Genomic DNA, 23,604 nt, shown 5'->3' with positions numbered 1-23,604 from the left:
GATGGGCTACGAGTTGCATGTGGGAGCCAGTGGACTTCTCCGAAGGTCCGGTAAGTTAATGAGTCAAAGGCAGAGGGTCCCCAGATGACATATGCATGCTTGCAAATGCTCAGTTTTTCTTTTAGAGTATAACCTGTGGGGTTTTAAAAACAGTTATCTCTCCATCTTAATGTTTCCTCATTCTCTTTCCACCTGGTTATTATTGCAGTATTGCAATACTTGGCCAGTTGGCAGAGCATGAAGGTCTTGTTCCAGTCCCTGGGTAGGTGACGTGTCTTGTCATATACCGCACATCCTTTTAAGGCTGTGTCAGTGAGACTAGCAACCTCTTGTACCAAGAGCAACAGCAAAAACAAAACAAAACCCTTAAGCAGTGACTATAAATAAGTGACCATCAGATCTGAAACATGGGCAATGCAGGAGCAAAAAGGGGAGAGAAAGAAAGGAAAGGGGAGGAATGAGTGCCCATTGTCAACAAGACGTGATCAGAGGTGAAGCAGAGGGAGAAAGGGGGGAATGCCAGGCTGCCGCCCCCCCTTGGTCTTGCCCCATGGTTCCACCGCTCCGTTTAAGCACTCTTGCTCCAGGCAACAGTATCCACCTCCTCCTTACTGCCTTATGCAGTGGGTGTATTGGAAGTGACTCACAGCACTGAAAGAAGGCTGGTGGCCTGGGCTTGTATGATGGTGGGAACCAAGAAACCAACGCGATCAGGAAAGGCAAGAAGCTTAGAGATGACAACTCTCTTTGTCAGCAGCCGCAGCCGAGGCGGGACTCCATTTCCTGCTGCCAGGTATCATGGCTCCAGACTGACGTCCTGAGGAAGGTGTCCAGTCGGCCAAGCCTGGACCACCCCAGCCGACTGCCAGGAGATGGAAAATTATTCCCTTGGCTTTCCCAGTGGAAAAGACATTGCACCAGCCCCCACCCAGTGGTGACTTTCCCCAATCCCAGGCAGGCTGGCTGCTGAGCACCTCAAAGAAGGCACGTCCAATATGCAGGGTCAGGGAAAGGTGCCTGTAAGATGCTAGCTGCACTGGTACAGGTTTGTGGCCGTAGGAACAGCTACAGGGAGGCTAAGAGAATGTGCCAGTAGACCACAGTGGCCTAGAGACTCAGAGAAGAGTGCTGGCCCCCAGTTCTCTCAACCTCATTCCTCCCTGTTTAGCCTCTGCTCTTGTCTTGAGAGAAGTAAAAGGATGGCAGAGAGAAGGCTGGATGCACAGCCTGGATCATTAAAGCCCACTGCCTAGAGGAGAGTGTTGGCTTATGAGTGTTTTTCTGGGATATTCTTTGTCCTCAGGTGCCGGTCCCAGGCACCCGCTCACCAGTCCCGCCGCCCTGCCTCCCTAGCACCGGGGTCCCTGTCCCTTTTAGGCTTCCAAAAAGCACTCGCAGAAAAGAGAAAAAAAAAAGGGGAAAAAACGCGCGATTTCCTCTGTCCTCAAGTGCCGGTCTCTGGTTTTGCTTTTTGAATCACACTGTCTTTTCCCTCCACCAAGTCATGAACCTTAAATGATGCTGAAGTCTGAATCTGGATATAGTCTTTCCTTCATTCATTATTTTTCTGGGTTCATGGACACAAGCTTGACTCAGGTGAATTTGGAAGGTAAAACTTAAGCTCCATAAGTGAAATAATATAAAGTTTTAGCATGAAGTTCAGGATGAGCCACAAGTTAAAAGACATAAAGGTTAAAAGGGATGAAGCTGAAGAGGCTTCTTAACTCTTTTCTTTCTGTTTTTTGAGATACTACTCATATACCATATAATTAACCCATCTAAGGTGTGCAGTTCAATATTATTTAGTATGTTTACAGTTGTGCAACTGGCATCACATTCAATTCTGAAACATTTTCATCACCACAGAAAGAAGCCCTGTACCCTTAGCAGTCATGCCCCGTTTCCCTGCACCCCTCTCATACACCCTAAGGAACTACTAACCTACTTTCTGTCTTCAGAGGTTTGCCTATTTGGTACATTTCCCCTAAATAGAATCACACAATACATGACCTTTTGCATCTAGCTTTTTTTCACTTAGCATGTTTACTTATGCATGTTGTAGCTTGGAGCCTTACAGTTCTCTTGAGTATATGCCTAGAAGTAGAATTGCTGGGTCCTATGGTAACTGTATGTTTAGCATATCAAGGGTCTGCCAGGCTGTTTTCCATGGCAGTTGCACCATTTTACTTTCCCACTACCAATGCATGAGGGTTCCAGTTTCTTCACATCCTACCAACACTTACCTGTTTGATTCTAACATCCAAGTGGGTGTGAAGGGTACCTCTGCACGGGGTTTAAAAGGTTTGCACTGTCCTTGTGGCTAATGATGTTGAGCATGTTTTTCATGTACTTATTGGCCATTTGTCTATCTTCTTTGATGAAATATCTATTCAAATTATTTGCCCTTTTTAAAACTGGACTAGTCATCCTTTTACTACTGAGTTCTAAGAGTTCTTTATATATTCTAAATACAAGTCCTTTATCAGATACATGATTTTTCAAATATTTTTTCAAACTGTGAGTTGTCTTTTCACTTTGGTGGTGGTGTTCACTGAAGCACAAAAGGTTTTAATTTTGATGATGTCCAATTTATTATTTTTTAATTTTGTCCTTATGCTTTTAGTGTCCTATGTGAGAAGGCTTTGCCTAACCAAAGGTCATGAAGATTTACTCTTATACAATCTTGTAAGAGTGTTACAATCTTAGCCCTTGTATTTTGATCTGTTTGTCATTTTGAATTGATTTTTGTGAATGGTATGAAGAAGGGATTCATAACTCTTTTGAAGCAGTAATAATTGATGATTGGTGGCAGCACATGAAGAAAAGTGAATAATATAGATTTTTAAAAATTAAGATATTGATATACAATCTTATGAAGGTTTCACATGAACAACATTGTGGTTTCAACATTCACCCTTATTATCAAGTCTCCCCCGCCACACCCCACTGAAGTCACTCTCCATCAGTGGAATAAGATGCCACAGAGTCACTACTTGTCTACTCTGTGCTGCACTGCCTTCCCTGTGACCTACCTATATTGTGAGTGCTAATTATAGTGCCTCTTAGTCCCTTCTCCCTCCCTCCCTCCCTACCCTCCCTTCTTAACCTTTCTCTTTGGTAACCACTAGTCCCTTATTGGAGTCTGTGAGTCTGCTGCCATTTCATTCCTTCAATTTTGCTTTGTTTTTATACTCCACAAAGGAGTGAAATCATTTTCTTCCGCCTGGTTTATTTCACTGAAAATGATACCCTCTAGCTCCATCCATGTTGTTGCAAATGGTAGGATTTGTTTTCTTCTTATGACTAAATAATATTCCATTGTGTATATGTACCACATCTTCTTTATCCATTCATCTACTGATGGGCACTCAGGTTGCTTCCATATGTTGGCATAAATAGTGCTGTGATAATCAGGGATCTTGTTTTCTTCAGGTAAATTCCTAGGAGTGGAATTCCTGGGTCAAATGGTATTTTTTTAGTTTTCTGAGGAACCTCCATATTGCTTTCCACAATAGTTGAACTAATTTGCATTCCTACCAACAGTGTAGGAGGATTCCCCTTTCTCTGCATCCTCACCAGCATTTGTTGTTTCTGTCTTTTGGATGTTGGCCATCCTAACTTTTGTGAGGTGATATCTCATTGTGGTTTTAATTTACATTTCTCTGATGGTTAGTGATGTGGAGCATCTTTTCATGTGCCTGTTGACCATCTGAATTTTTTCTTTGGAGAAGTGTCTGTTCAGATCCTCCATCCATTTTTTAACAGAGTTTGGTTTTTGGGTGTTGAGGCATGTGAGCTCTTTATATATTTTGGATGTTAAGCCCTTATCAGATAAGTCTTTTATGAATATATTCTCCCATACTATAGGATGCCATTTTGTTCTGCTGATGCTGTCCTTTGCTGTATAGAAGCTTTTTAATTTAATGTAGTCCCATTTGTTCATTTTTGCTTTTGTTTCCCTGGCCCAAGGAGATGTGTTCAGGAAAAACTTGCTCATATTTATATTCAGAAGATTTTTGCCTCTGTTTCCTTCTAAGAGCTTCTTGGTTTCATGACTTACATTCAGGTCTTTGATCCATTTCAAGTTTACCTTTGTGTATGACATTAGACAATAATCCAGTTTCATTTTCTTACATGTAGCTGTCCAGTTTTGCAAACACCATTTGTTGAGGAGGCTGTCATTTCCCTTTTGTATATCCATGACTCCTTTATCAAAATTAATTAGCCATATATATGTGGGTTTATATCAGGGCTCTCTATGCTGTTCCATTGGTCTGTGGGTCTGTTCTTGTGCCAGTACCAAATTGTCTTGATTACTGTGGCTTTGTAGTAGAGCTTGAAGTTGGGGAGCATAATCCCCCCAGCTTTGTCCTATTGCTTTGGCTCTGGATTGCTTTGGCTATTCGGGGTCTTTTCTAGTTCCATATGAATTTTAGAACTATTTGTTCTAGTTTGTTGAAGAATGCTGTTGGTATTTTGATAAGGATTGTGCTGAATCTGTAGATTGCTTTAGGCAGGATGGCCATTTTGGCAACATTAATTCTTCCTATACATGAGCATGGGATGTATTTCCATTTACTGGTGTCTTTAATTTCTCTCATAAATGCCTTGTAGTTTTCAGGGTATAGATCTTTCACCTCCTTGTTTAGGTTTATTCCTAGGTATTTTATTCTTTTTGATGCAATTGTAAATGGAGTGGTTTCCCTGATTTCTCTTTCTTCTAGTTCATTATTAGTATATAGGAATGCAACAGATTTCTATGTATTAATTTTCTATCCTGCAGTTTTTGGGTGGATTCCTTAGAGTTTTTTATGTATAATATCACATCATCTGCCAACAGTGACACTTTAACTTCTTCCTTACCAATATGGATGTCTTGTGTTGTGTGATTGCTGCGGCTAGTAATACAGATATTTTTTTCTCAGTTTGTACTATATTTTCCATGGCCCCACTCTCAACTTCTGAATTCTTTCTATCTCCCTTTAAATGTTTTTGCTTGTAAGGTATTTAAGTTACTATGGTTTGCAACAGATCTTGATTCATTGCTTGAATATAATGTGCAAGGGCATTATCATGGCAATCCCTACATAACCATTATAAGCTATTTATTTATTTATATGTCACACTAGACAAAATAATATGGACTGCCTGAATAGTTTACTAGTGAGTAAACTATTTTGTATAACAATTATTATAGCAATATCAACATAAAAACTAATTCATTGCCATTTCTTTGTTCCCTGAGTGTTACTCTGTTAAGTTTGGAGCCAGTCACATAAACACGCAGAGACAGACTTCTAGGAAAAAGTATCTTTACCTTTGTGGGCATAACTTATTCTGATGCAGTGATGGACAAGGCCTGGTACAAGGCTTGTCTGTTACAGAGAGACTCCTATGGCCTGTGTTCAATTCTAAGATCTGTAGAAAGTTTGGATTTTATCTGGTGTCAGACTCAAAGATTTGTGCCTCTTCCTTTTCTGAGCCATATCTGGATGTGCCCTTCAAAGTGAATTTTCTCCCTTAATTTCTTCCCTTGGTCCATTCTGACAGCTGACCTGGGCAACAAGCTTGAAGCCTCAGCTTCCTTACCAAAGTGTGTCAGTTCTTCCTTCCTAACAACTCTCTTATCAGTCTGGCTTCTCGTCCCAAGTTCAGACCCACCTGAGTCCTGACTCAGTTATGTGTCCCTCAAGTCCAGGGTGACCCCTTTCCTTCCTGTAGCCCCAAAACCTGAGAGAGATGAAGTATTCACTAAATCAATCTTACCTTTGTTCTTCCATATTTGCACAGTTTTGTGATTGTATTAATGGGTCTCACCCTCCTCCAGGGTAGAAATTGTAAAATGATCAATACACGAAAAGAAGGCAGCCTTTCTCTTTCTCTCCACATGCCTTGAGGTGTGGGTGTGATTGAGTTAGTGCTGCTTTCAGTGAGCATGTCTCTTAACACCAGAGGAGAGATGAAATGAAGTAGGGAATTATCTCACCAGGGTTCAGTTGTTGGTTTTGGTATAGAATTTTCTGAAGGATACTAGGGTCCATGCTCTGGAATTCTTCATCAACTGAGGTCGGAACTGTGTAATGTCATCTTCTACTCAGATCCACACCTCTGTTGGAGTCTTACTGCTCCTTGGGCCCTTAGTCCCACTCCCACCACATGTGTTCTTTGACCTCTGCTCCCTTGAGTTTTCTGTCCACCCCCACCCCTCAATCTCTCTTCTTTCTGGACTCCCCTTATTATCTACCCAGTTTGAATCTCATGAATAATTGCACAATGTCATTGTCAGCATATTCTGTTTCCTGCTGCCCCTGCTCTAGTGCACGCCTTCCTGTTGCTACCTGTGTCTAGTGCTTTGGGCTCCTAATTGCTCTCTGGTCTTTCTGTCTCCTGAAGCGTACTCCATACCACTGTCTCCACAGTGGTCAAGTCTGTGCCTGGCCAGGGGGCATGTAGGGATTGACGTCCAGCCCTTGTTCCACTGGGCGGAAGGGCTGTGTCTGCCCAGAGGGGACACCATTCTTTAAGTAGCACAGACACTACATAGGCTCACACAGGACTTGGATGACAAAATGACCTTTCTAAATATCTGACCATTTTATTCCTCTGCATAATACCCTTCAGTAGATGTCATTAGCCAAAGTCTGAGCTCCTTACCATGGATTGCAGTCCCTCTATGACCAAATCCTACCTATCTCACCAGACATTTGATGAGAGTGACTGTATGATTTATTGTTCAAGCCAGAGCACTTCTGAAAGAAAGAGGTCTATTAATAATTATGCTAGAACAATGAACTGGGACTGGGCATGCATGTGTGACCCACCATCCCACACCTCAGATTCCTACACAGTGGTAGTACCAAAGTGCTGCCAGTGTTCTGCAGGCACTGTATTATTTACAAACCAAGGGGCTTTGATAGAGTTATTTTGATGACCCTGTTGTGAATCTGAGGACATTTTGACTTCTTTTAACTGATTAGCTCTTAAAAGATTAATATCAAAACATCCTAATGTCAAGATTAAAATTGTCATAGCCAAAACAATAAGATTACAATATCTAATTCTGCTCTTTTCTAGGTTTCTGGTTATTTGATCACAGTACCTTCTCTCCTTAAAACTTCTTTCCCTCCTCTCCATGTTCCTGCCTTTCCCTTATTTATTTCTACTGATTGTTCAGGACATCTTAGAGATCATCTATTCCAGTGATCTTTCTCTGACACTTCTTGACTGGGCTCGGTGTCCACCATCTTCTTCCCACAGCACTCTGTATATGCCTTTTTCATTGTACCGAAGGAAAAAGTGTGTCAAAGTTGTCTATTCAGGCCTGCCTTGCCCACCAGACTATAAGTTCCACAAGGCAAGAGCATTGTCTTTTGAATCTTTGTGTCCTCAGTGCATAGCACAGTGTTGACAAGTAACAGAATCTCAATAAATATGAAACTATGAAGTGAAATTATTTGTCCTTTATCTCCTAGAGGAGTTCTCTAGGATACCAGTGAAGATTTATGCTTACTTGGAGCTGCTGTGAGGTTAGCCTTTGGCACATTGAAGTTGTACAGATTATCATTAAATAATTTTTCATACCGTAGAATCATGTAAGAGGAAGACACATACCACGTACCCATAGTATTAATGTATGTTGTACCAAAAGTGTGAACACTGGTGTGTTAAACCGTGTGCCATTCCACAGCCAAAGGTGTTCTGAGAGTATTGGCAGAGTGATTCTTGTTTAAAGCAATAAAGAGTCATGAAACCCATTAAATAATAGTATTCCATTCTTGTCTTTTTTTCAAAACTCTCTGAGTTAGGGATTTTGAGTAGAGATGCTCAATGCTGCTTCAATTTTAGGTATTTATTTTATAAATATAAGTCTAATGTACTCTTTTTCCATCTCTCTAGAATGTTTCAGTCGTTTAAAGAATGGTTTTGGTTGGAAAGATTCTGGCTTCCTCCAACAATAAAGTGGTCAGATCTTGACGATCATGATGGACTCATCTTTGTAAAAGCTTCTCATTTATATATGACAATTCCATATGCTTTCGTCTTGCTGATAATCAGACATTTCTTTGAAAAGTAAGTAATGTTTGTGTGTCTTTCCTTCCCATTTCCCTTCTTTGGCCCAACACCAGAATAATGGGATTTTGATGAGATTCTTAAAGAATTGGTTTTTCAGAAGTTGTCATTATTGGGCTGCAGATTCTTGGGAGAGTTCATCAAATCAAATGCACATCATGTGTTATCTACAAGCTGAACAAATAAAAATAAGGAGCACAGTCTCCTTGGGGAAAAATATTTTTCCTTGATGAAAAATTACAGTTAAAAAAATTAAGATCAAGAGAAGTTAAGGATCACAGAGCTTCTTAGTGTCAATGACTGACCAGAACCCAGTTCATCTTCTATATACCACACTGTCTGACAAAGGGCATGCATTCCCAGAAAGGTAGTGTTAGAAGAGTCTATGATTAGGAGAAGCATTATCATCTTAGAAATGCCTATGAAATAGCAAAAATGGCTCATTAAAGACCAAACTTATTATTGCTTTATACCATAGTTAATTTTAAAGGTTTATTGAAAGTTTTAATAGCAGCCCTTCATTCCAAATAGAAGGAAAACAAAGAAAAAAATATGAATTTGCTTTTTTTAAAAAAAAGTTAACTTCTTTCTCTTAATTTAATTTAAATAGGTACTACTTCCAATGTTTTAAACCATACTAGTGTTATGATAACAAGAGATAAATGCTCATCTATAATCTCTGCAGTTGTCTCTATTTCAAAAAGCTGTTATTAGCACATTCATTTTTTTTTGGAGCAAAAAGAATATTCGAATGTCAAGAGTTGGAAAAACTTAAGACAAAGTTTGATAAAGATCATTTTGTCCAAGACTAGCTGTAATGCAGATCATATGTTTATAACCATTTGCAGGGTTCTTATCTTGGGAGTTAGTTTGACCAATTCTGTTTCATGGATTCTACAGAAGGTTTTTATACAAATAACTTCATGTGGGCCAACAATGTACTGTTGCTAGGGAGGAAGAGAACACCCCCTGGATACCAGTAAACTCTAGTTGAGAATATTTGAAATGGTCTTACTTTTTGACAGTTAATTCTAATTTTTACTCGCATGTTTGGATTTGCCAAAGAATGCATTAAACAAAGTAGAATTTTGCCACTGCACTTCCAAGTTAGCAAATTACTATGAACTCTCCTGAAATATGTGCTTTTCTTCCATGGTGTCTAGTGATCTTTGAATTTGATATTTAGGTCCTCTACTTGTTTGCACTACAGATTTCCTACTTTTTGGTGAACAGCTCCATTTCTTACATTTTGATCAAGACAAGGGATCTTCTTGGTTGCCAAGGCGGTACAGCTGTGAAGGACTAACTTGTTAAGTCTTGGTCTTGGCCTTTCCAGCAACAGTCAGGAAGGAATCCAGCCCTCTTTTAATTCCTAGGACCAATCTTGCTTCTTCCCAAATTAAATGTAGTCTCAAAGTATAGTCTATATTATCTTTACTATCTCTCCTTATAACTTTAACTCCCAGCAGCTCATCCTAGCTTTTTCCATTCTATGACTGCAGAAAGTCATGTGTTGTTCCACTAGTCTCACATGTCTTTTAATGTAATAGAAGGAAGGAAAATTTGACATAGGAGGGAGATCATGCTTTTTGAAATATGTTTATTTTTTTCCCAGGGCTTCTATATCATTTGCAATAGGTTAAACCACTTATAAATAAAATAAAATGACTTATACCTTGCATTTGAGTAAAAACTTACAGTTTAAGAGGTTTATAAAATCACAAGTGATATGATCTCAGTTAAGAAAATGAGGGATAAGTGATCTGGCCACGGTCACATAGCTACTATGTAAAGGGTAGATTTGGGACTTGAACCCCTGTGTTATAACACCAGGTTCATGGTTATTTTTTAATTTTCCCATTATACCAATATTTCTTGGACTTTCCCAGTGAAATACCGCTTATGACAGTGTAAGATAAATTGTAACTGAAATAAGCAGGTGACGAGAGGCAACAAAGGGCCAGGCCGTTTATTTGAGTGCAATTCCCAGGCGAGGTCCACCAGTCTGCGCTAATACAGGCTGGGGAAGTCGCGCACAACTAGACAGGCGGGGAGTTTTTAAAGAAGGCAGGGGGAGGCAGAGCATAGATTTACAGCGGCCGAGGATTGGCTGGCCTGAGGCACATCTTTCAGGTTGGGAGGGGGCAGCAGCCGGGGACTTTGGCACGTCATCAGTGTCCGACATGCTCACCCCTCCCTCCGGTGCCTCCAACCTTACAGGCAGAAGAGAGTAAATTAGTATCTTTTAGAAATGCGGAAGACGTAGCTTAAAGAATGATAGTAAATATGAAATTTTCTGAAATATCTTAAAAATTCATGTAAATTTGACACCATGTTTCAGCATCTATTATGACATTTATCATAAGAAAGCTTCCTTCTTTTGTCCTATACTGTGTTTATGTCATACCTTTTCATTCTGTGAAGTGGCCGGGAGTTGTGATTTGGCTGGCTCATTTTTATCTTTTAGTACTAGCCAGGCAGGACACATTTACAATCTGGAAGAACATAGAACATTAATGATGAAGAACAAAGAAGTAGATAATTTGCAAATGACTAACATTAACTTTGTATTTAGGATTTCCTTCCCTTACAAATTTTAGTTGTAGTTTGTGTGTTTTTTTACTTTTTTTTTCCCCCTGTGGTGGCTGGCAGTCCAGAATAGCAGTTTATCCAAACTCTGGGCATTCTTTAATGTGTCTGAAGTGTGATTTAAGAGGAATCTAAGGTACTCAAATTTAAACACTTATGGAATAAACACATTATTTCAGAGTAAATTGTGGTTCTAGAAGAGTTAAAAGCAGGGGTGGACATGGTAAAATCAGAAGGTAATCTTTTTTTTTTTTTTTTACTTAATTGTGAAAAGAATACATTCCCCACTTTCCCATATCTGCTGAGTAGCATAATGGCATGATGGACTAGTACGTACATCATTCTTTAAAGAAGGCTAGGTGGAGCATCCCATCTTTAGCAATTTACAGGAGCTGAAGAAGGATTGTTATTAAATTTCCTATATTGAAATAGTCTCAAAATATGTACGTTAGACTTAAGTGCTGTCTGAGAGTTACGTGGCTCCAGATATTTTGTGCTCTCATATAAAACCCTCTGATTAAACCCTGCTCGAAGAGCCTTTGAATACTTAGGAACTGGGAGTCAATCTTATGCCAGTAGGTTATTGTTTCTATTTAGGAAAAGTACTTAAACTTCACATGCTTGATATCTGCCAAGGGCTGCCTTCCTTTAATTCTATAAAATAATATAGAAAAAAGGGGAGTCTGGGATTGCTGGAATTTTAGCTCACAGGTAACTGACATAGTGCTAGACAAAGAGGAGGTTGTCTGGGTGCCTGAGTGAGGCCTCTTGAAGGCTAAGTTCTGCAGTAGAGGCTAACCTAAGAGAGTCATTCCCTGGTAAGTAACCTAACTTTGAACCATTTACATGGGAGCAGAAATTCAATTCTTTTTTCTTACTTTAAGATTTTTTCTCTATTTCATATCAATAAAATGAAAATTCAGACAAGTTAATCTCTAAGGTTCTTTTAGCACTAAGATCTGTCATTTCCCTTCTCTTTTCAGTTAGTTTTATCAAGTGTTCATTGTCTTTCTTTTCTCCTTTTTCAAAATAGATTTTATATTAAGTGTACCTATTCACATTTATTTACACTTAAATTAGATGAAGGGATTGATTTGCTTGAAAAGGAAGGGTAAGGCTGAAGTAGAAAACTGTAATTATATACCTCCCCTGTTCTATTAAAAATGTTATATCTGTTCTTGAAGGCTGGACATGTTAAGAACAGAACCATATTTTTCCCTCTTGTTTGAATTAATGATTTTAATATACAAACTTGCTTCTTATATCATCAAATATGCTGTGGATGTGTACAGTTATCCACAGTTCATTCTTATCCATATACTAACCTCTCACATGACCCTTAGGAGAGGAGAATGTTATGCTTCGTTTGGCTTTGAGATTGGTTGTAATTCCTTACTTACAGTAAATCTTCTTTGGCTTAACTCTGATTTGAGATTTTTATTTTTCTTAACTTATTCATTCGAGGTGATAGCATTGAGTGAATATGATTGAGAATCCATTACCATATTAAACTATTTTGTATTTGTGCTTCCTAATAATAAAAATAATGGGTGTTTTCACCAATAAAAATTTCCAACTAGGAGTTAGGAAAAATGAACTAATTCCATTATTTCTCCAAAGCCCTATCAAATAGTTTTTTGAGGCTTTGTTAATTTCCAGGGCATCTTTATTTTGTTTTATTTCAACCTTTTATGCAAAGGGGGAATCGATTAATCATATTCCTCAAATCAAATCATGCTGTCTTTAGTCTGTATAAAACCTCTTTTGATTGATTTGAATTAACTTTTTCATTAATTACCTTTTATTCCCATTTCCTAGTCACCTGTCCTCCTGCTGGGTTCTAATGTATTTGATAACTTTTTATTTGTATGACCCAGTAAAACATGTGCATGAACAGTAAGTGCGTATATTGTTAGTTAACATAAATAGTATGGTGACAAGACCTTACTCGGTTTCTTCTTTTTTTAAAAATACAGCACTCAGTTTTATGATCTATCCACATTGCTCTGTGTACATCTGGTGCATAATTTGTTTATTTTTATATGTCTGATACATATGGGTCATTTCCAGGAGAACTTAATCCATCTGGAAGTTGGACTGGCTGATTCATTTTATCAGAATATCTTAGGAAATTTTTTATTCAACTCCCATGTTTATAAAAAGAATAAAATAAAGGGCTAAGTGATCATTCATCACTAAGATTTCCAGCCTCTAATTAACAAACACATGGGCTAACCTGGTAGAGTACAGAGTCTTTGTTAGAACTGAAGGAAGAATAGGGACATACCATTATGATAAAAAATAAGCTTTATAGAAGTATGATTTATATATATAAAGTTCATCCAAAATTTGATGCATTTTGACAAATGTGTATAACCACATAACCATCACTACAGTTATGATACAGAAGATTCCAGTCCAGCTAAAACTCTTTTTCTACCTCATTCAGTTAATCTTCTCCATATCTATTAGCTTCTGGCAATCACTGATATGCTTTCTGTCAATATAATTTTGCATTTTCTGGGATTTCCTATAAATGGAATCTATAGATTATAGTCTTTTATATCTGACTTCTCTCAGTTAGCATAATGCTTTTGAGATTTTTTTCATGTTGTTAGCATGTATCAGTGATTCCTTATTATTGCTGAATAGTTTCAACATATTGATATACCAGAGTTTATTTATCCTTCAACTAGTTGATAGGAATTTGGGTTGTTTACAGTTTGGGGCTATTATGAATAATTGTGGCTATTGCTATGAACATTTGAGTACAAGAATTTGTGTGGACATATGCTTTTATTTCTCTTGATACATTGCTAAAATGTTTGCTCTTCAAAAGACATTATAAATAAGTGTGTATATCTATACAACGGATTATTATTCAACATTAAAAAGAAATGAACTCTAGATACACCCAAATACATGGATGGATGTCAAAAACACTAGGCTCAGTGAAAGAAGCCAGACACAAACAACCACATATTGTATGATTCCATTATATGGAATATCCAGATAAGGAGAAGCTATAAAGACAGAAAATATATTAGTAATTTGCTTAGGGCAAGGGTGAGAGGGACTAGGGATTAAAGGTAAATGTACATAAGGGATCATATTTGAATGTTTACTCTTGATTTTAAAGTTTAAACTGATTCATGGTAACAATTATACCACTTGGTAAATTTGCTAAAAAAAACCAAAAATCACTGAATAGTATACTTAAAAAAGGTGAGTTATATGATATGCAAGAATTGCCTTAGTAGTGCTCACTTCAGCAGCACATGTACTAAAATATGAATGATTCAGAGAAGATTAGCATGGCTCCTGTGCAAGGATGACATGCAAATTTGTTAAGCATTCCATATTTTTTTAAAAGTACCTTAATAACCATTTTTAAAAAGATATAAATAAAATAAAAAGACAAGTCATGGATGGAATGGGAGAAAATATATGCCAAACATGTATCTGATGAGGGATTTAAATTCAGAATATATAAAGAACTCTCATAACTCAATAATAAACAAAGAAATAACTTCATTTTAAAAATGAGCAAAAGATTTGAGCAGACACTTCACCAAAGATAGACCAATGGCAAGTTAACAGATGAAAAGATGTCCAATCATTAGTCATTAGCAAAATACAAATTAAAACCACTACTACAATGGAAGTTAACAAAAATGTCAGAGTAAAGACCTCTGAAAAGTCTCTCCTCCATAAAAACAGTTGGAAAACTACCAAAAATTGTCAAAATTGACTTTTCAGAATTCAGAATTGACCAAAGGTTTATAACAATCTAGGGTGTGTTTCATTGTGATTTCATTGGAAACCAGTAGCCTGGAAGCCATTGAAGGGGGCAAAACAGAATTGTAGGTCCTTCAAAGCATCATTACCAGAGAAGTGTCATTAGCTGACCTGTCTGGTGATTTGCTGCAAGACAGTACTCACAAGGCTATCTTTATTTGACCTAAGAATTCCCCAGTGAGAAGAGCCTTTTTCCTGGAGGTTCTTGTCTAAAACAATTAGAAAAAATTAATTTGCTTTGGGACTGCCTAAGGTAGAAGACAATAATTGGCACAAAAAATAGAGTAATCAAAAAAGCTTTAGAAGAAAAGCTGGGAAGCAAGATGCCCTCAGGGGGCTCTAAAAAGCTTTGACATATTCTTGGAAATCAGACCACTTGAATTTATAGAGTTCTGGGCATGCCCAGGGCTATCCACACACTCTCAAAGACCCAGGGCCTTTAACGCTCACCTCTGGATGATCCTGAGGTTCTGGGCAAACAGGAAGTGAAGGCCAAAGTCAGCTGTCTGGCCAAGTGTTGAACATATGCCCCAAAATGTACACAGAGCTCCTTGGCAAAGACTAGGGAACTTACGGATTCCATAAGATAAGGAAATTCTATCTAATCATTAGATGACTCATAAGCCAACCTAATAGAGACTTTAGTGACCACACATGACAAAGAATACAGACTTCACAGATAATAAGTTCAAAAAAGTAACTGAACAAATGGCAATGACAACAAATAGCAAAAGTCTGAAGAGGTTGTGTGGAGTTGCGGGGTTGAAGGAAATCTGATTTCCAGAATTGCTCCAGTATATTATTTAACATGTCCAATTTTCAGCACAAGATTATAAGGCATGCAAAGAAATATGAAAGTATGTCCTCCACACAAGAAAAAACAGCAATCAACAGAAAGTGTCCCTTACAAAGCTTAGCTATGGGCCTTATTAGACAAAGATTTTAAATTAGCTATTTTAAATAGAGAACTAGAGAAAACCGTGCTTAAGAACTAAAGGAAAAATGAGAACAATGTTCATCAAATCAATAATATCAATGAAGAGATAGAAATTCTAAATTATAAAAAGAAATCAATAGAAATTCAGGAGTTGAAAAATTCACTAGAGGAGCTCAATAGCATGTTTGAGCAGGCAGGAGAGTCAGTAGTGTGAGAAACAGGAAAAAAAAAGGGATAAAGAAAAACAAAGGACCTCAGAGACCTGTGGGGCATCATCAAGTACAGCAACATGTACGTAATGCGAATTCCAGAAGAACAGGAGAAAATGAACAAGATGGAAAATATTTGGAGAAATAAATGGCCAAAAATGTCTCCAAATTTGATCACAAACATTATTCTACACATCCAAAAACCTAAACAAACTCCAGGTATGATGAACTTAAAGAGATCCACATCTAGGTACATCACAAATTGTCAAAAGGCAAAGAGGAAAAGAAAAATTAAGACATTCTCAGATAAACAAAAGCTGGAAGAATTTGTTGCTAGTGTACCAATCCTACAAGATATACTAATGGGACCTCCAGACTGAAATCAGAGAATACAAGACAATAACTTGAATATGACAATAATAGCACAGAAAGGGGAGGTAATGGAATTTTTTAATATTCTATAAATAATATATTTATTTTTTACTTTGGTATTAATCTGAACTGAATGTTAATTGTAATCCCTAGGTTAACCACTAAGAAAATAACTTAAAAAAAAGTAAACAAAGGTTCTATTTACACAAAAGAACATAGTTATGGAAGAATAGAGAAACAATGAAGACATAAGATGTATAGGAAACAAATAGTAAGATAGCAGACATAAATATTGTCTCATCAATAATTAAATGTACTTTACATGAAGTGTAAACAGATTAAATACTCCAACTAAAAGCATCCATAGGAGGAATGGATAGAAGTGTATGGTCCAACTGTATACCTTACAAGAGACACACTTTAGGTTTAAAGACATAAATAAGTTGAAAGTAGAAAAGATATATCATGCAAATAGTAGCCAAAGGAAAACTGGAGTGGCTGTATTAACATCAGACAATTTAGATTCTGACAAACTTTAGAATTGTTACTAGAAACAAAGGACATTTATAATGTAAAAGTGTAAATCCATCAAGAAGATATAACAATTATAAACATTAATGTATCTAACAACAGAGTCCCAAATACATGAAGCAAAAAAATGACAGAATTGAAGGGAAAAATAGGCAACTAAACAGTAATAGTATAGACTTTAACACTCACTTAAAATAGTGGATAGAATAACTAAGCAGAAAATCAACAAGGAAATAGAAGGCACAATAAACACTGTAAACAAACTAGACCTAATAGACATTTACAGAACACACCACCTAGTAACAGCAGAATACATTCTTCTCATATGGACAATGTGCACAAGGAACATTCTCCAGAATAGGTCATATGCTGGGCCATGAAACAAGTCCCAATAAATGTAAAAGGATTGAAATTATATAAAGTATGTTTTCTGACTATAATGAAATGAAATTAGAATCATTAACAGAAGGAAATCGGGAAACTAGCAAATATGTGGAAATTAAACAGCATAATTCTAAATAACCAATGGGTCAGAAGATAAATCACAAGGTAAATTAGAAAATACTTTGAGACGAATGAAAAAGGAAGCGCCATACCAAAATTTGTGAGATGCAACAAAAGCATCAATGAAATTTATAGTATAAAGACCTATATTTAAAAAGAATAAAGACTTTAAACAATCTAAACTTCTACCTTAGTAAGCTTAGAAAAACAGAAATTTAAACTTATAACAAGCAGAAATTAGGAAATAGAATGGAAAATCAGTGAAAACCAGTCATATCCACTAGAATTGCTGAACCTGAAATGACTAGCAATCCTAAGTGCTGACAGGGATATGGGGTAACTGGAACTCTGGCATTACTAGTGGGAACGCAAAATGGTACAGCCACTTCAGAAAACAGTTTGCCAATTTCTTAGGAAGTTAAATATATACTTGTCATACCACCCATCAGTCCCATTCCTAGATATTTACCCAAGAGTCATACCATTTTTCCACAAGCTAGAACTTTAAGTAGGAACTTAAAATTTCTTTGCAATAATATGACCAAATACAACTTTTAATATCAGAACTATTTTTTATTTTAATCCTTGGAAATCTTAGAAATAAAACTCTAAGTGGAATGGCTTATCCCACTTTCTGGATCCTGTGTATAAAAGTATCTAGATTTACATAAAATGCATTTTAGAACTGTGCAAGTATTTAATTTTTTAAGTTATTGCTCATAAAGAAAGTCTCAAAATGTGCTGTCCTTGAACTTCTGCAAGGCAGAGTTGGTTGGCTGTAGGTAGCCCAATGACAACATGAATGAATGACTGATCTTTCATTTTGAATGCCAAAGTTTCTGCTTGAGTTTTCTGGTGTCATTGTTGATTCATTCTCAGATTTTGAACTTACTTTCTTTCATATTTTTGTAGGTTTATTGCTACACCTCTAGCTAAAACATTAGGCATTAAAGAGGAAGTTCAAAAGGCTATACCAAATACTGTCTTAGAGAATTTTTTCCAACATTCCACGAGGCAGCCATCTCAGGTAAGTACAGATTTTGCTTTTGGATTTAAAGATTTCCTTTCCTCATGTTTTAGTGAACTGTAGCTTACTTCATCTATGCAAGAAATCTGTTCCAGTTAACGAGCAAATTATTTGATTCATTTAGATTTTTTCTCTATTGACAGGTCATACAACATTCTAAGCATAGTATAAAACAACAAATAAATATTGTAATTTGAAACAACCAAGGTTATAACCAGCAACTATATTGCTGAACACTAACAATCAATGCCATAATTTGGGTATAGAGATCAAAATTAAATTTTTAATGGTAGGGTACATATGATGGACTGGTCAGAAAAGACCATTCATTGTCAAGGCCATGTAGGCCATCTCTGACAGTTTGGGTGATTGTGGCACCATCAGTATACATTACAACCATTATGAAAGTGTCAAATCATAGGACTTTCATGATTTGGACACTTTATTTTATCTAGGGCCTCAATACACTCAGAAATACGCTGTGCCCCTGCCACCTCCCCAGAGACAGAATTTTTAAGAGAGTCACAATTCTCTTCATAATACAAGATATACTTAAGGAAATACTGTAGTGCACTGCATGTTAACAAATCATAAAAAAAGGGTTTTATCTAATAGTTATTTCAAAAAAACCACTAGTGTCCAAGCAGGTATAGTTGTGTTATACCTCCATAATTAAAATGAGAGATGAAATTAAAACTTTTCTAAAAGTATGTCACCCTCTATGATGAATACAGACAGCCATTGCCAGAAATTTTAAAAGTCAACAGTATATGTTAACACAGTTTAGGTTAGACAGATGTTTATAGGTCCTGAACTTATTTGCTGAATTATGTGACTTCTACTGTAACTACTTCTATCATTGGTCTGATGGTCTCCTTGTACAAAGATGGCATGTTGAAGTGTGACCACACGTAGCATATAGTGTCCAGAATTGTTCCTGACTAGCCGGCACTGTCTCTAACTTGTTCTGCCCTCAGCTTCTGTACTGGACTTCTTTTTTTCTAAAGCGAGGGCACTCTGACAAGTCATTTTTCTTGTTCTTTATTTCCACATGTCCTAAAGGACTGCAGCTGTTCATCTAAATACCACTGTTACCGTAAAGAGATGATAATGCCTAAGCATCATTTTACATTTTGCAAAAGGGAAATTATTTCACTGTGGTTATGAAAAGCTAGGGCTCTTTTGGAGAGTTCTTCTTATCCATCTATGCTTCTGTCTAGGAACAACTGACTTTGGTAATATCTTGTATAAAACATGACGAACAGTTTTGTGCCTTCAATTGCTTGCAGTGCTTGCTATAGCGAGAGCTTCAGGTTAGCGTTTTAGGATACTTACAGCTCGGTAGGCAATTTGGTCCTTCTCCACCATCCTGCTACGAAGAGAAAATAGCCAAGTAACAGTTAAATAAAAACTAAGAAAAGCTGAAGGAGATTTAGAGATGGGGTAATCTTTCCTCTTTGTGTTTGAGATAAGGCTACGAAGACCCAACAAGAGGGCATAAGCCACCCAAGGCCACACGGCTAGTCGGCGGCTGGGCCCATAGCCGGGACCTGGCCCATAGCTCCCCACCCGGCACTGCTCCTGTGATGTGCAAGTGACTTCATTATCCATGAATAGAATGTTAAAAATGTATTTCAAAACTGGAGCTATGTTTGCAGTAATCGTTCTAAATCAATTGACAATACAGTATGGCTCCATGTACATATAATTTGGACATTTGCATGAGGTAAAAGAAGAAGTTTTATACATCAGCCCAAAGTATTATAAAACTTCATCTATTAAACCAAAAAGATGAAGGAAAACAATTAAGATATCTAATTTATATTGCTTGTAGATGACAAAATTGAGGCAGAATTTGTATGGCAGATCAAGATAACAAGTTGGCCAGTAAAATGCCTACAGATTAAAAGTACTAAAACTTCAGAAGATAGAATATAATAGAGGAAGGCAAAGCACATGACTTAATAGTGATTTCAGCTGTGGAAACAAAATAATCTCAGAATACTTCCACATATTAATTTGGCCAATGTCATACAGTTACCATTTTGTTTAATTTATGGCTGAGGTAAAAAATGTTGCTAGGCAGACTGAAAAAAAGTTTTGTGCTGATTCAAGATGAGGGTACTACCTTTAACAAAGTGTTCCAAACCCATAATGGGAGACCACTGCACTGGTGATAATGTAGATAATACCTGACTTTATTAAAATAATTGAGTACTTGAATTGGAAGATGCCTCATCAGCTTCTATAGATTACACCAATAAATACAAAAACATTTTAATATATATAGTATCAATTCTGAGCTGGTTAGTCCAGAAAAGCATAACATGGTATTGATGAGGCCTCAAATGTAACACACATGACCTCCAGTGGGTTCTGACCTATGATTTGCACAATTATTTTATGACTCTGTATGTGCAGCTGTGTGTCCATGATTTATGTGTGTGTGTGTGTCTCTCTCCCTATCTATATTTATCTCAGTAACCACTTGAGTATGTGTTGGGAGGAACCCGTGATAACAGACCAATAGCTCTGTCCAACAGACCAATTATCCTGCTGTTGAAAAAATGGAGAAACAGCAGAACTTACTATCTAGCCCTTTCTCTCAATAAAAACACGATGAGAACGGATGCAGAGCAAATAGGCATGTAGTTCTGGAAGAGGACTAAAGATAATGTGGTGCTGTGACGCAGACAGAGCAGTCAGTTGTTATGGCCCAGAAGGGCGTTACAGTTTGCTAGCTTGTCTCATCTGTAGGTTTTTGAACATTTTTAGAGCGAAATGCTCTCTGGTCCAGTTTACTTTACAGGTGAGGCCTGGGAGAGCCAGAGACGGGGGATTCCCCTGCAGGCCCAGAGTGTGTGTTCTGGAGTCAGGCAGCCAGGCCTCTCAGCCCGCATCTGGTGCTCTCCCTTGAGAACACACTCCTCCTCCAGGTTCTGCCTGTGAGGCTTCCTTTCAGTCTCCACGGTGTTGAGGCCACAAGTACAGAAAGTGGGGACAGGCGGTGTGGTCCACACTGGCTCTGGTGCAGACTGTGCGTGGAGGCGGCCCCGTTAGCCGCTCTGTGCCTGCATTTCCCCCTCTGTGAACTGAGCATGATAACAGTGCTTACCTCTCAGAGCTTTTGTGAGGATAGAATTGAGTACTTAGCCTAGTGCCTGGCACACAGTAGGTGCTCAGTAGAGGTTAGCATTTTTTAGCTGGGACCGTACCTGTCATGTACTGACTTCTCAAGCAGTGTTAACATGTCTCCCCTACTGAAATTATCCCAAGGGAGCATCATTTGTTTCTTTATGGTGCTGTTCCCATAACATCTTGCACGATTTTCTGTGCATCTGAGGTGCTCAATAAATGTTTGTTTAGTGTATTAATAAGAAAATACTTTCAGAGACTTTGTTTGCAAAAAGATTTCTGTCCTGATAATACTGTGATATGAGGCCAGTATTACTAAGACTGACTTTCAACCAGATTCCTCTGTGCTCCAAAACAGAGAAAATAAATAAAACTTGAAATAATGTTGGCTAGCAAACTGATATCTGTAGAAATGATGGAATAATAAAACTGAATTGTCCTCAGGTCTGGGAAAATTCCAGTGTGAGGGTAGAGACTTTGTTTTGCTCACTGCTGAACCTCCAATATGTAGAGCACACTAATGAATTGAAGCCTACTGAATACTTTTGAATGATTGGGTGAGTAAAACTTCTAAAGCAGTCAAGATGGACCCAGAACCCTTTCAGTCTGCAAACATAAGAGAATACAAGGCTACCGCATTTCAGCATATGTTCTGCTCTGGACTGAGCAACAGGATTTGAATCCTGTCCATTGCTTTGGGGGATCTGTTCATGTTTGCAAATTATTTTAGAATAAAAGGATGCTTTTTCTTAAACGATTCTCAGCCTATGGACTCCTTTCTGGGTTCCGCTGTAATCTTCAGCTCTGGCACAGTACATGACAGTTTACACAGTATGCTCACATCCAGGAGCCCCGGATTCTCGCCATTTCTGTGGAGCAGGAAGCATGCACTCCTATTGCTCCTATCTGTTTTCCACTGGGAGTCAGAGGACAATGCTCACAGCTCCCAAGCTAGGAAGTGGCAGAGGTAGAGCTTCAGTTTCCAGTCCCCTGACATGTTCTGTTGCCCCTGTAGCTTCCCTGTTCTGTCTTCCTGCAAGGCAGTGTGATGAGCGTGGTGCTGCCTGGGTCAGCGCATCCAGACTTGCACTCCTGTCCAGCCTGGCACGCAGGGCCTCACCGTGAGGCCAGCGAAGAGGGCAAAGTGAGCACAGTCTCCACTTCACCTCCTTTCTGCTCTTCATTCTTCGTATGCTGCAAGGGGGAGACGTTAAAAATGCAAATATCCCATAACCCACAAGGTAAAGACAGATGAGGCCCTCCTTGATGTGACCCTGGCCATGTCTCCCCTTGTCTCCTCTCTGGGTGTCTACCCTGTCAGGCTTTTTCCTGTCCCTCCGGCCTTCGCTGCTCTCTCATGCTCCTGCCTCCGCCCGACCTCACATACCCTCTGCCAGGATTCTTGTCCTTTATCCTCCCCTCTTTGGGCATTTTTCAGGGCTCAGCCTAAGTGTAACTTCCAGGAACTGCCGACATTAAGTTAGGTCCCATGGGACCCTAATCTTCCCCCTGTCTAAGCATTCATAGTATTTTATTGGAATTCTTTGTTTTATTTCTGACCTCCTCACCATTCTAGCCTGTGACAGGAGGACTGTAGCCACCTTGTTCATGTAGATCTCCAGTGGCTAGCACAGGGCCGACTTGGTCTCCTCAAAAACAAAAACAAAACAAAACAACAGCTATAACAAAACAACAACAATAACAAAACAACCCAGGTGAACCCTTGGCCTATAAAAGAATAGGTATTAGAGAGGGCAGTTCATTGGGAAGCCGAGGAGAATAGGCTCCACCCCCTTTGTGTGGTTTTGCCTTCCTTCATTAGTAATAGGCTAGCAGCCTAGAAGGGATGTAGGAGCTGCAGGTAGTCCTTTGCCAGTCTTCAGAGTGAGAGAGCTTCTTCATGAATTTCATCTACCGTAGCACTTGAGCAATGATATGAACTATACGTAATAACATGGCAGAAGCTGTCCTACTGGTCACCAACTGTCGGGTATCCAGCCAGTGGGCCCACAGGCAGGCTTTGTTCGACCCTCAGAATATTGGTCCACAGTTGGTTTAAGTTTACTTTGAGTTATTGCTCAACATTAAAAAATAACTAGTGATTTCACATCAGAATTCTGGGACTGCGCTTCCACTCTGGGAGCCACCAGCCAGAGCCTGGTCACAACTGCCCCTCTGGGACAGGGCACGTGCTGTTCCGTTTGCTGCATGCATATGGCTCCTGCTTGTTTCCTCGACATTGAAGCTGAGGGTCAGTTTTGCGCAATTTTAATCTTCTCAGAGCAAAGTTAAGAGGAAATCAAAACATTTCTGGCACTCACAATGGAAAATGAAAGTTCAAGAGGGCGGGTGTTTTTTAAAAAAAAAATTACTAAGCGTATTTCTTTGTGCGACTTGAGGTCCTGGAGGTTTACCATATGAAACATGCCTGT

General features: G+C 38.3%; 1 protein-coding gene and 1 non-coding gene across 4 annotated transcripts in view; both read left to right on the top strand.

Moving 5' to 3' along the window:
• The window catches only part of CERS3 (ceramide synthase 3), a 116,776-nt gene that overhangs the window by 38,621 nt on the left and 54,551 nt on the right, over positions 1-23,604 (top strand). For all 3 annotated transcript variants that reach the window (XM_073227017.1, XM_073227015.1, XM_073227018.1), the window contains exons 2-3: positions 7,897-8,070; positions 17,923-18,037. In XM_073227017.1, the coding sequence (XP_073083118.1) occupies positions 7,898-8,070; positions 17,923-18,037 (288 nt within the window). In that variant the 5' untranslated portion in view covers position 7,897. The remainder of the gene's footprint in view (positions 1-7,896; positions 8,071-17,922; positions 18,038-23,604) is intronic.
• Positions 13,919-14,025, top strand: LOC118968770 (U6 spliceosomal RNA). Its single transcript, XR_005056622.1, has one exon. It is a non-coding gene; the product is annotated as a U6 spliceosomal RNA (small nuclear RNA).

This window comes from Manis javanica, chromosome 18, assembly GCF_040802235.1.
Source record: "Manis javanica isolate MJ-LG chromosome 18, MJ_LKY, whole genome shotgun sequence".
NCBI lineage: Eukaryota > Metazoa > Chordata > Mammalia > Pholidota > Manidae > Manis > Manis javanica.
The sequence above is the reverse complement of the archived record's forward strand: the minus strand, read 5'-3'. Positions and strand labels throughout refer to the sequence as shown.